Source organism: Rhinoderma darwinii (assembly GCF_050947455.1).
Source record: "Rhinoderma darwinii isolate aRhiDar2 chromosome 2 unlocalized genomic scaffold, aRhiDar2.hap1 SUPER_2_unloc_2, whole genome shotgun sequence".
NCBI lineage: Eukaryota > Metazoa > Chordata > Amphibia > Anura > Rhinodermatidae > Rhinoderma > Rhinoderma darwinii.
In genome coordinates, this window is record NW_027461685.1 from 69,577 (window position 1) to 84,190 (window position 14,614).

Genomic DNA, 14,614 nt, shown 5'->3' on the forward strand with positions numbered 1-14,614 from the left:
TTGTATATAGGGGCAGTATTATAGTAGTTATATTCTTGTATATAGGGGCAGTATTATAGTAGTTATATTCTTGTATATAGGGAGCAGTATTATAGTAGTTATATTCTTGTATATAGGGGCAGTATTATAGTAGTTATATTCTTGTATACAGGAGCAGTATTATAGTAGTTATATTCTTGTATATAGGGGCAGTATTATAGTAGATATATTCTTGTATGTAGGGGGCAGTATTATAGTAGTTATATTCTTGTATATAGGGGCAGTATTACAGTAGTTATATTCTTGTATATAGGGGCAGTATTATAGTAGTTATATTCTTGTATATAGGGCCAGTATTATAGTAGTTATATTCTTGTATATAGGAGCAGTATTATAGTAGTTATATTCTTGTATAGGAGCAGTATTATAGTAGTTATATTCTTGTATAGGAGCAGTATTATAGTAGTTATATTCTTGTATATAGTGGCAGTATTATAGTAGTTATATTCTTGTATATAGGAGCAGTATTATAGTAGTTATAGTCTTGTATATAGGGGGCAGTATTATAGTAGTTATATTCTTGTATATAGGAGCAGTATTATAGTAGTTATATTCTTGTATATAGGGGGCAGTATTATAGTAGTTATATTCTTGTATATAGGAGCAGTATTATAGTAGTTATATTCTTGTATATAGGAGCAGTATTATAGTAGTTATATTCTTGTATATAGGGGCAGTATTATAGTAGTTATATTCTTGTATATAGAGGGCAGTATTATAGTAGTTATATTCTTGTATATAGGAGCAGTATTATAGTAGTTATATTCTTGTATATAGGGGCAGTATTATAGTAGTTATATTCTTGTATATAGGAGCAGTATTATATTAGTTATATTCTTGTATATAGGAGGCAGTATTATAGTAGTTATATTCTTGGATATAGGAGCAGTATTATATTAGTTATATTCTTGTATATAGGAGGCAGTATTATAGTAGTTATATTCTTGGATATAGGGGACAGTATTATAGTAGTTATATTCTTGTATATAGGAGGCAGTATTATAGTAGTTATATTCTTGTATATAGGAGCAGTATTATATTCGTTATATTCTTGTATATAGGAGGCAGTATTATAGTAGTTATATTCTTGGATATAGGGGACAGTATTATAGTAGTTATATTCTTGTATATAGGGGGTAGTATTATAGTAGTTATATTCTTGTACATAGGGGGCAGTATTATAGAAGTTATATTCTTGTATATAGGGGGCAGTATTATAGTAGTTATATTCTTGTATATAGGGGGCAGTATTATAGTAGTTATATTCTTGTATATAGGGGCAGTATTATAGTAGTTATATTCTTGTATATAGGGGGCAGTATTATAGTAGTTATATTCTTGTATATAGGGGCAGTATTATAGTAGTTATATTCTTGTATATAGGGGGCAGTATTATAGTAGTTATATTCTTGTATATAGGAGCAGTATTGTAGTAGTTATATTCTTGTATATAGGGGCAGTATTATAGTAGTTATATTCTTGTATAGAGGGCAGTATTATAGTAGATATACTCTTGCATATAGGAGGCAGTATTATAGTAGTTATAGTCTTGTATATAGGGGGCAGTATTATAGTAGTTATATTCTTGTATATAGGGGCAGTATTATAGTAGTTATATACTTGTATATAGGAGCATTATTATAGTAGTTATATTCTTGTATATAGGGGGCAGTATTATAGTAGTTATATTCTTGTATATAGGAGCAGTATTATAGTAGTTATATTCTTGTATATAGGGGGCAGTATTATAGTAGTTATATTCTTGTATATAGGGGGCAGTATTATAGTAGTTATATTCTTGTATATAGGGGGCAGTATTATAGTAGTTATATTCTTGTATATAGGAGCAGTATTATAGTAGTTATATTCTTGTATATAGGGGTAGTATTATAGTAGTTATATTCTTGTATATAGGGGGCAGTATTATAGTAGTTATATTCTTGTATATAGGGGGGCAGTATTATAGTAGTTATATTCTTGTATATAGGAGCAGTATTATAGTAATTATACTCTAGTATATAGGAGGCAGTATTATAGTAGTTATATTCTTGTATATAGGAGCAGTATTATAGTAGTTATATTCTTGTGTATAGGAGCAGTATTATAGTAGTTATATTCTTGTATATAGGGAGCAGTATTATAGTAGTTATATTCTTGTACATAGGGGCAGTATTATAGTAGTTATATTCTTGTATATAGGAGCAGTATTATAGTAGTTATATTCTTGTATATAGGGGCAGTATTATAGTAGTTATATTCTTGTATATAGGGGGTAGTATTATAGTAGTTATATTCTTGTACATAGGGGGCAGTATTATAGAAGTTATATTCTTGAATATAGGGGGCAGTATTATAGTAGTTATATTCTTGTATATAGGGGGCAGTATTATAGTAGTTATATTCTTGTATAAAGGGAGCAGTATTATAGTAGTTATATTCTTGTATATAGGAGGCAGTATTATAGTAGTTATATTCTTGTATATAGGAGCAGTATTATATTAGTTATATTCTTGTATATAGGAGGCAGTATTATAGTAGTTATATTCTTGGATATAGGGGACAGTATTATAGTAGTTATATTCTTGTATATAGGAGGCAGTATTATAGTAGTTATATTCTTGTATATAGGAGCAGTATTATATTAGTTATATTCTTGTATATAGGAGGCAGTATTATAGTAGTTATATTCTTGGATATAGGGGACAGTATTATAGTAGTTATATTCTTGTATATAGGGGGTAGTATTATAGTAGTTATATTCTTGTACATAGGGGGCAGTATTATAGAAGTTATATTCTTGTATATAGGGGGCAGTATTATAGTAGTTATATTCTTGTATATAGGGGGCAGTATTATAGTAGTTATATTCTTGTATAAAGGGAGCAGTATTATAGTAGTTATATTCTTGTATATAGGAGCAGTATTATATTAGTTATATTCTTGTATATAGGAGGCAGTATTATAGTAGTTATATTCTTGTGTATAGGAGCAGTATTATAGTAGTTATATTCTTGTATATAGGAGCAGTATTATAGTAGTTATATTCTTGTGTATAGGAGCAGTATTATAGTAGTTATATTCTTGTATATAGGGGCAGTATTATAGTAGTTATATTCTTGTATATAGGGGCAGTATTATAGTAGTTATATTCTTGTATATAGGGGGCAGTATTATAGTAGTTATATTCTTGTGTATAGGAGCAGTATTATAGTAGTTATAGTCTTGTATATAGGGGGCAGTATTATAGTAGTTATATTCTAGTTAATTAAGCTTTGTATTTGGTTTCCACTCACCTGGACTTCCTGTGGGAGTTTTTATCTATTTTCTGGCTTCCTGACATCTCCAGGCTGCTACAGTCACGTGAATCTGCCAAGTGTTTTTGATGAAGATCTCTAAAACCAGAAGAAATACTGCGAGTAATCCCGTGTGACATAAGATCGATCTCAGTTCAGCTTGTGTATCCTCTACACGCAGCACGTACACTATACAAAATCAGTAACTAAAGCAAAAAAGTTTCCATCACTCCCATCAAGCGATCAGTGAATTCAATGGACGTCATTTACACCCCCGGCCACATGGGGCAGATGTTGGTCTGTTGTGGGACGGCCGCCCGTTTCCTTCCTTGGATGTGAGCTGGTACAAGTGGCATTTTCCAGATACTTTCAATTAGAGAGTAACCGAGAAGTGAAGAAATGTAAACGTTTCTGAAGGATCTTGGACACGCGCAGTTGGCGGAGTTAATGCCTCAGACATCGCAGGGGACGTTCTTATTGGCCGATCATTTCTTATATTTTTTGCAGGGGAAGCGAATTTTACCCTTGAAGATTTCCTATTCTATAGTTCAAAACTGACTTAGTGAAGGATTCAGCTCATGTCTTTCAGCTTCCACCTTAAATACCACGGAATATCTTACATATTTTAATTCTTCACACTTTTCAAGAAGTCTGCTTGCTGTCAGTGAATGGGAACATTTCTGTTCACACCCAGAAACTGTATAGACCAAATTCATCGAGAAGCTGAAAGTTTGTTACAATTGTATCCCCTCTAGTCAATCTCCTGTCCTGATACTTGGTAACAATGTATCAGTCTGGGGTGCAGAGGATTGTCTAAAATTGATATAATTGTAGCGGCAGCGGCTTCGGGGTTCAGCGTACAGCTTTGTGGCTTCAGTTAAAGAGATTGTCCACTTTAGACAATCCGTTTTGTTATTATAATCCCCAATGATAGGTGGACAGCGGGTTGACCTTCTGTTGGGACCCCCAAGTGATCGGCTGTAATCTGTGAGGGAAGCCGACAGCAACTCCCTGCAGCGCCACCTCAGGAGAATTCAGGCATTTCACAAATCAATGGGCTGGGGGGTTATACTGCAGTCCATATCACTGGAAAACCACAAGGGGGCGATACTGCAAGCTCCCCATATTATGGTAATATAGCTCCATAGACATAAAAGGGTCTCATAGGGTACGTCTGTAAACCTCTGCCTGACACACAGGAGCGAAGCCGCCACACCAAGTGTGACCGATATAGACGGGATGGCGCGAGGCCAACACACTGACCAGAGGATCGGCGAGGAGTCGCCGGACTCGACTCTACAATAAAAAGCCATCGGAGACCTTGCTGGTTCTACAAAGACCCATCCACAACCTCGGAGCAGCACTTCACAGGTTAACTCTGCCAGTGATGATGGGTAACTCCAGTCACATCCAGAGCTGCATTCACAATATTGCTGTTACGCATCTTATACTCCAATCAAATCCAGAGCTGCATTCACAATCCCGCTGTTACAGAATTTCCTATTACTCTAGTAACACCCAAAGCTGCATTCACAATCCTGTTATATTGTCTTATTACTCCTGTCACGTCTAGAGCTGCATTCACAATCCTGCTGTTACAGAATTTATTTTTGCTCTAGTCCAATCCAGGGCTGCATTCACAATCCTGCTGTTACATATCTTATACCCCAGTCACATCTAGAGCTGCATTTATAATCCTGCTGTTACATATCTTATACTCCAGTCACATCTAGAGCTGCATTTATAATCCTGCTGTTACGCATTTATACTGCAATCAAAGCCAGAGCTGCATTCATAATCCTGCTGTTACAGAATGTCCTATTGCTCTAGTAACATACAAAGCTGCATTCACAATCCTGTTATATTGTCTTCTTGCTCTTGTCACATCCAGAGCTGCATTTACAATTATGTTACATAATGTTTTATTGCTGTAGTCACACCCAGAGCTGCCACTTGGATGCAGCTGGCACTGTGCTAAAGGGCACATCCCGAACAGCTGCGCTAATCTCGTATAACGTACAGCGCGCTGCATATTGATGTATAGTACGGAGCCGAATACAAACACTACATCTCCCACAATTCACCCAAACACAAAGTGCTCAATCAAGGAATTGAACCAGGAGAGGGCAGCAGTGAGATCCGAGCTCCTGCCTGGGTGCCAACATAAGAATTGTGAATGCAGCTCTGGATGTGACTGGAGTAGAAGACTTGATGTAAGTCAAGATAAGCACATTAATTAATTGTTCATAATTGGAGCTGTTCCCGGAGGAGTAACAGAGTATTAATAATCTTGTGTAAGTTCCTTCTTGATCGGCGTCTCCTGGTTACTCACCCCTCAGCACTGACCGTCTTACGTAACGCTTTATTCACCACGCGAATCCACAGCTCATCCCTCCACCTGCACAAAGGAAACAAACCCAGCGTTCATATAAGGAGCGGGAATACCGACTGCCGGGGGCGAGCCGACCACCGCCGGGGGCGCGCTGATGGATGCATTCGATCGCTGGGGGTACACTGACCAGAGACCCCCAGTGAGGAGCAGAGAGTGAGGGATTCTGTTACTGGGAGTCACCATTGTGGGGGAACTACGAGCAGCGACATTGTTGGCTCCAGTTATTAATGAAGGTCCTGATGTGGGGTCCCTTCTATTATCTCTATATAATCTCCCCAGGGGTCACACATGGCAGACAGACCCTCGTAGATGAGCATAACGTGACACAGCCGACGACATCTCAAGACCCAACCAATCCCAAGCTGGGGGGAGGAGTGATAATAATGAGGGGGGGGGGGGAGGAGTGATAATAATGAGGGGGGGAGGAGTGATAATAATGAGGGGGGGGGAGGAGTGATCATAATGAGGGGGGAGGAGTGATGATAATGAGGGGGGAGGAGTGATGATAATGAGGGGGGAGGAGTGATGATAATGAGGGGGGAGGAGTGATAATAATGAGGGGGGGGAGGAGTGATAATAATGAGGGGGGGAGGAGTGATAATAATGAGGGGGGGAGGAGCGATAATAATGAGGGGGGGAGGAGCGATAATAATGAGGGGGGGAGGAGCGATAATAATGAGGGGGGGAGGAGCGATAATAATGAGGGGGGGAGGAGCGATAATAATGAGGGGGGGAGGAGCGATAATAATGAGGGGGGGGGGAGCGATAATAATGAGGGGGGGAGCGATAATAATGAGGGGGGGAGCGATAATAATGAGGGGGGGAGCGATAATAATGAGGGGGGGGGAGCGATAATAATGAGGGGGGGGGAGCGATAATAATGAGGGGGGGAGGAGTGATAATAAAGGGGGGGGGGAGTGATAAGGGGGGGGGGAGTGATAAGGGGGGGGGGAGTGATAAGGGGGGGGGAGTGATAAGGGGGGGAGGAGTGATGATAATGAGGGGGGGAGGAGTGATGATAATGAGGGGGGGAGTGATAATAATGAGGGGGGGAGGAGTGATAATAATGAGGGGGGGAGGAGTGATAATAATGGGGGGGGGAGTGATAATAAGGGGAGGGGGTGATAATAAGGGGGGGAGGAGTGATAATGAGGGGGGGAGGAGTGATAATAAGGGGAGGGGGTGATAATAAGGGGGGGAGGAGTGATAATGAGGGGGGGAGGAGTGATAATAATGAGGGGGGGGAGTGATAATAATGAGGGGGGGAGGAGTGATAATAATGAGGGGGGGAGGAGTGATAATAATGGGGGGGGGGAGTGATAATAAGGGGAGGGAGTGATAATAAGGGGGGGAGGAGTGATAATGAGGGGGGGAGGAGTGATAATAATGGGGGAGGAGTGATAATAATGGGGGAGGAGTGATAATAATGAGGGGGGGAGGAGTGATAATAATGAGGGGGGGAGGAGTGATAATAATGAGGGGGGGAGGAGTGATAATAATGAGGGGGGGAGTGATAATGAGGGGGGGAGGAGTGATAATAATGAGGGGGGAGGAGTGATAATGAGGGGGGAGGAGTGATAATGAGGGGGGAGGAGTGATGATAATGAGGGGGGGAGGAGTGATGATAATGAGGGGGGGAGGAGTGATGATAATGAGGGGGGAGGAGTGATGATAATGAGGAGGGGAGGAGTGATGATAATGAGGGGGGGGAGGAGATGATAATGGGGGGGGAGGAGTGATAATAATGAGGGGGGGAGTGATAATGGGGGGAGGAGTGATAATGGGGGGAGGAGTGATAATAATGAGGGGGGGAGTGATGATAATGAGGGGGGGAGTGATAATAAGGGGGGGAGTGATAATAAGGGGGGGAGGAGTGATAATAATGGGGGGGGGGGAGTGATAATAATGAGGGGGGGAGTGATAATAATGAGGGGGGGAGGAGTGATAATAATGAGGGGGGAGGAGTGATGATAATGAGGGGGGAGGAGTGATGATAATGAGGGGGGGAGTGATAATAATGAGGGGGGGGAGTGATAATAATGAGGGGGGAGGAGTGATAATAATGAGGGGGGAGGAGTGATAATAATGAGGGGGGAGGAGTGATAATAATGAGGGGGGGGAGTGATAATAATGAGGGGGGAGGAGTGATAATAATGAGGGGGGAGGAGTGATAATAATGAGGGGGGAGGAGTGATAATAATGAGGGGGGAGGAGTGATGATAATGAGGGGGGGAGGAGTGATAATAATGAGGGGGGGGAGTGATAATAATGAGGGGGGGAGTGATAATAATGAGGGGGGGGAGGAGTGATAATAATGAGGGGGGGGAGGAGTGATAATAATGAGGGGGGGAGGAGTGATAATAATGAGGGGGGAGGAGTGATAATAATGAGGGGGGGAGGAGTGATAATAATGAGGGGGGGGAGGAGTGATAATAATGAGGGGGGAGGAGTGATAATAATGAGGGGGGGAGGAGTGATGATAATGAGGGGGGGAGGAGTGATGATAATGAGGGGGGGAGGAGTGATAATAATGAGGGGGGGGAGTGATAAGGGGGGGGAGTGATAAGGGGGGGAGGAGTGATAATAATGAGGGGGGAGGAGTGATAATAATGAGGGGGGGAGGAGTGATAATAATGAGGGGGGGAGGAGGTGATAATAATGAGGGGGGAGGAGTGATAATAATGAGGGGGGAGGAGTGATAATAATGAGGGGGGGAGGAGTGATAATAATGAGGGGGGGAGGAGTGATAATAATGAGGGGGGGAGGAGTGATAATAATGAGGGGGGGAGGAGTGATAATAATGAGGGGGGGAGGAGTGATAATAATGGGGGGGAGTGATAATAAGGGGGGGGGAGTGATAATAAGGGGGGGAGGAGTGATAATGAGGGGGGGAGGAGTGATAATAATGGGGGAGGAGTGATAATAATGAGGGGGGGAGGAGTGATAATAATGAGGGGGGGAGGAGTGATAATAATGAGGGGGGGAGTGATAATGAGGGGGGGAGGAGTGATAATAATGAGGGGGGAGGAGTGATAATGAGGGGGGAGGAGTGATGATAATGAGGGGGGGAGGAGTGATGATAATGAGGAGGGGAGGAGTGATGATAATGAGGAGGGGAGAGTGATGATAATGAGGAGGGGAGGAGTGATAATAATGAGGGGGGGGGGAGTGATAATAATGAGGGGGGGAGGAGTGATGATAATGAGGGGGTGAGTGATAATAATGAGGGGGGAATGATAATAAGGGGGGGAGGAGTGATGATAATGAGGGGGTGAGTGATAATAATGGGGGAGGAGTGATAATAATGAGGGGGGGAGGAGTGATAATAAGGGGGGGGAGGAGTGATAAGGGGGGGAGGAGTGATAATAAGGGGGGGAGGAGTGATAATAAGGGGGGGAGGAGTGATAATAAGGGGGGAGGAGTGATAATAAGGGGGGGAGGAGTGATAATAAGGGGGGGAGGAGTGATAATAATGAGGGGGGGAGTGATAATAATGAGGGGGGAGGAGTGATAATAATGAGGGGGGGAGGAGTGATAATAATGAGGGGGGAGGAGTGATAATAATGAGGGGGGAGGAGTGATAATAATGAGGGGGGAGTGATAATAATGAGGAGGGGAGGAGTGATAATAATGAGGGGGGGAGGAGTGATGATAATGAGGGGGGGAGGAGTGATGATAATGAGGGGGGGGGGAGTGATGATAATGAGGGGGGGGGAGTGATGATAATGAGGGGGGGAGTGATAATAATGAGGGGGGGAGTGATAATAATGAGGGGGGGAGTGATAATAATGAGGGGGGAGGAGTGATAATAATGAGGGGGGGAGGAGTGATAATAATGAGGGGGGGAGGAGTGATAATAATGAGGGGGGAGGAGTGATAATAATGAGGGGGGAGGTGTGATAATAATGAGGGGGGAGGAGTGATAATAATGAGGGGGGAGGAGTGATAATAATGAGGGGGGAGGAGTGATAATAATGAGGGGGGAGGAGTGATAATAATGAGGGAGGGAGGAGTGATGATAATGAGGGAGGGAGGAGTGATAATAATGAGGGGGGGAGGAGTGATAATAATGAGGGGGGGAGGAGTGATAATAATGAGGGGGGGAGGAGTGATAATAAGGGGGGGAGGAGTGATAATAAGGGGGGGAGGAGTGATAATAATGAGGGGGGGGAGTGATAATAATGAGGGGGGGAGGAGTGATAATAATGAGGGGGGGAGGAGTGATAATAATGAGGGGGGAGGAGTGATAATAATGAGGGGGGGAGGAGTGATAATAAGGGGGGGAGGAGTGATAATAATGAGGGGGGGAGTGATAATGAGGGGGGGAGGAGTGATAATAATGGGGGGGAGGAGTGATGATAATGGGGAGGAGTGATAATAATGAGGGAGGAGTGATAATCAATGGGGGGAGGAGTGATAATAATGGGGGAGGAGTGATAATGAGGGGGGAGGAGTGATGATAATGAGGGGGGGAGGAGATGATAATGGGGGGGGAGGAGTGATAATAATGAGGGGGGGGAGGAGTGATAATAATGAGGGGGGAGTGATAATGGGGGGAGGAGTGATAATAATGAGGGGGAGGAGTGATAATAATGAGGGGGGAGTGATAATAATGGGGGGGGAGTGATAATAATGGGGGGGGAGTGATAATAATGAGGGGGGGAGGAGTGATAATAATGAGGGGGGGAGGAGTGATGATAATGAGGGGGGGGAGTGATAATAATGAGGGGGGAGGAGTGATAATAATGAGGGGGGAGGAGTGATAATAATGAGGGGGGGGAGGAGTGATAATAATGAGGGGGGGGAGGAGTGATAATAATGAGGGGGGGAGGAGTGATAATAATGAGGGGGGGAGGAGTGATAATAATGAGGGGGGGAGGAGTGATGATAATGAGGGAGGGAGGAGTGATGATAATGAGGGGGGAGGAGTGATGATAATGAGGGGGGAGGAGTGATGATAATGAGGGGGGAGGAGTGATGATAATGAGGGGGGGAGGAGTGATGATAATGAGGGGGTGAGGAGTAATGATAATGAGGGGGTGAGGAGTGATGATAATGAGGGGGGGAGGAGTGATGATAATGGGGGGGAGGAGTGATAATAATGGGGTGAGGAGTGATGATAATGAGGGGGGAGGAGTGATGATAATGAGGGGGGGGAGGAGTGATGATAATGAGGGGGGAGTGATAATAATGAGGGGGGGGAGTGATAATGGAGGGAGGAGTGATAATGGAGGGAGAGTGATAATGGGGGAGGAGTGATAATGGGGGAGGAGTGATAATGGGGGAGGAGTGTGATAATGGGGGAGGGGTTATAATGAGGGAGGGGTTATAATGAGGGAGGAGTTATAATGGGGGAGGAGTTATAATGGGGGAGGAGTTATAATGGGGGAGGAGTTATAATGGGGGGAGGTAACCCTTGTACAGTTTTGAGGTCTTAACTTGAGGTGCTGTTCCACAAGATTATATACCCTATTCCGTCAGATTAGTAAAGGGGCGGAGCTGTGACAACCTCACATGCTGGATCTTGTAAACCACTTACTGAAATGAATGAACAGGCCACTAGTGAAAGCTCCACCTCCTCAAAAAAAAAAGTCTGCTCAAAACTGGACGACCCCTTTAAGCGCTTGAATTGGTAAATAGAAAACTGTGACTGACATAAAAAAAAAACCTGTTTTAGGTTTACCCCCATAAAATAAGTGCCCGCCCTCCGCAGCCCCCACAATCAGGACCCCCATCTGGGGTCAGCAGGCCAGAACTCAGGTGATCACCTCTGATTGAAGTTGTTCTGCTGTTCGGCCTCCATCGCTTTCTTCTTGGTCAGAGCCTCCTCCAGCTCTCGTTTCTCCTCCTCAGCGTCATGAAGTCTCCCCTCCACCAGGAGGCGCCGAGTCAACAGCTGGTCATAGTCTTCCTTCAGGTCAGCATTGGAGCCGACCATTTGGACCATCTCATTCTCCAGACATTGATGCTGATGTTTGTGATCTTCCACCAGGACAGAGAGGAAGGAGATGCTGGAGAGGAACAGAGGAAGAAGATGTAAGAACTCTATAGGTAGAGCAGAGCTGCAGTGAAAAGCATAGGGATGAGGACAGGGGAGCAGAAGGAACCTCTAAACAGACAGGTCAATGCCCGATTAACTCAGACGTATCAGTGACTGATCAGGGTTGTGCCCTGACAGAGCAGTGCTGCAGTGTAAAGTATGGAATGAGGGGCAGAGCAGAGGTGTGAGCCACTGAGGATGCGGCAGGTGGATTTTTATTTAACTTTGTGAATACTTTGCTGTACTTATTTTGAATTGACTTGGAATAAAATCATGTTTTATACTCCAATCACATCCAGAGCTGCATTCACAATTCTCGTAGCTGCCCTTGGAAACAAAGTCATTTATTTGCCCAGAGTAGTTAAACATGTCACTAAAGATCTCAAGCTGTGTCACCATCACCTGAGCAGCTACGTTGCACCGTTCCCAAATAGCAAGAAACCAGCAGAATTGTGACTGCAGCTCTGGATGTGACTGGAGTAGAAGACACAACGTAGCTCAAGATAGGAAGACTATGCAACATGAACTTCTGATGTGTCCGGGGCTTATCCTGGTGTGTTACCCCAGAAAGCAGCCGGACAGTATGAGGGTCCTGCAAACAGCGCCTTATAGCACAGCTTCCTGGATATTAGGGGGATGGGAGATTCTGAGAGCAGTAAGATAAGCGGTGGAGGCGCCGCCTAGTGGGGAGAGTGCAGCTGAGATCTAGAGACACAAGACTTAGACTGAGGGGAGAACCCCGGGGTCCGCGCACCTGCACTTCTGCCTCTTCAGCTCCTCGTCCCGCTCTTGCGCCTCCTTCTTCAGCTCGCAGGCTTCATAGGCCAACTGCAACCACAACAAAGTCACCACATGGAGACAAGCAGCGCAAGGAAATCACAGGCGCCGGATTATCAAACATTCCGGATTATCAGAAAGTCACGCAGCCTAGAGAAGGAAGGTCCGGACTATACACGGAGGGATCGGGCACAGGAATATATATAAGGTGATATTAAATCTATTGGGGAATATATAAGAGCGGGTCACACAGCAGATAGGGAACCTCCGTCTTCTCAGCGGCCGCCCCTATAATAGCAGCAGAGCATTTACCTCTCCATTATAATCTCTGAGCTCGGAGATCTCCTTCTGTAACGTGGGCGGAGCTTCTGATCCAGCGCCGCGCAACACGGTCGGTATAATCCTGCAGCATATGAAACGGGAACAGAAATCAGCTGTGAACACTAGAGGGAGCCACCAAACTCCAATATAAAAGGAGAATTCATAATGGAAAATCTGAGACAGTATCACACATGATAGGATTAGATACAGACCAGCACACAGTATCACACATGATAGGATTAGATACACAGCTCAGCAGACAGTATCACACATGATAGGATTAGATACAGACCAGCACACAGTATCACACATGATAGGATTAGATACACGGCTCAGCAGACAGTATCACACATGATAGGATTAGATACAGACCAGCAGACAGTATCACACATGATAGGATTAGATACACAGCTCAGCAGACAGTATCACACATGATAGGATTAGATACACAGCTCAGCAGACAGTATCACACATGATAGGATTAGATACAGACCAGCACACAGTATCACACATGATAGGATTAGATACACAGCTCAGCAGACAGTATCACACATGATAGGATTAGATACAGACCAGCACACAGTATCACACATGATAGGATTAGATACACAGCTCAGCAGACAGTATCACACATGATAGGATTAGATACAGACCAGCACACAGTATCACACATGATAGGATTAGATACACGGCTCAGCAGACAGTATCACACATGATAGGATTAGATACAGACCAGCAGACAGTATCACACATGATAGGATTAGATACACAGCTCAGCAGACAGTATCACACATGATAGGATTAGATACACAGCTCAGCAGACAGTATCACACATGATAGGATTAGATACAGACCAGCACACAGTATCACACATGATAGGATTAGATACACGGCTCAGCAGACAGTATCACACATGATAGGATTAGATACAGACCAGCAGACAGTATCACACATGATAGGATTAGATACACAGCTCAGCAGACAGTATCACACATGATAGGATTAGATACACAGCTCAGCAGACAGTATCACACATGATAGGATTAGATACAGTGGCTCAGCAGACAGTATCACACATGATAGGATTAGATACACAGCTCAGCAGACAGTATCACACATGATAGGATTAGATACACAGCTCAGCAGACAGTATCACACATGATAGGATTAGATACAGCGGCTCAGCAGACAGTATCACACATGATAGGATTAGATACACAGCTCAGCAGACAGTATCACACATGTTAGGATTAGATACACAGCTCAGCAGACAGTATCACACATGATAGGATTAGATACACAGCTCAGCAGACAGTATCACACATGATAGGATTAGATACAGTGGCTCAGCAGATAGTATCACACATGATAGGATTAGATACACAGCTCAGCAGACAGTATCACACATGATAGGATTAGATACACAGCTCAGCAGACAGTATCACACATGATAGGATTAGATACACGGCTCAGCAGACGGTATCACACATGATAGGATTAGATACACAGCTCAGCAGACAGTATCACACATGATAGGATTAGATACAGCAGCTCAGCAGACAGTATCACACATGATAGGATTAGATACAGCTCAGCAGACAGTATCACACATGATAGGATTAGATACACAGCTCAGCAGACAGTATCACACATTGTAGGATTAGATACAGAGGCTCAGCAGACAGTATCACACATGATAGGATTAGATACACAGGGTATAAAGACAGTATCACACATAATAGGATTAGATAC

The 14,614-nt window shown here is 43.7% G+C and overlaps 1 protein-coding gene across 1 annotated transcript in view; it reads right to left on the reverse strand.

Moving 5' to 3' along the window:
* The window catches only part of LOC142674725 (protein Atg16l2-like), a 47,820-nt gene that overhangs the window by 18,942 nt on the left and 14,264 nt on the right, over nt 1-14,614 (reverse strand). Inside the window, exons 3-7 of the mRNA XM_075847221.1 lie at nt 12,854-12,944; nt 12,519-12,592; nt 11,493-11,735; nt 5,665-5,730; nt 3,333-3,431 (exon numbers count right to left, since the gene is read on the reverse strand). Coding sequence (XP_075703336.1) covers nt 3,333-3,431; nt 5,665-5,730; nt 11,493-11,735; nt 12,519-12,592; nt 12,854-12,944 — 573 coding nt within the window. The remainder of the gene's footprint in view (nt 1-3,332; nt 3,432-5,664; nt 5,731-11,492; nt 11,736-12,518; nt 12,593-12,853; nt 12,945-14,614) is intronic.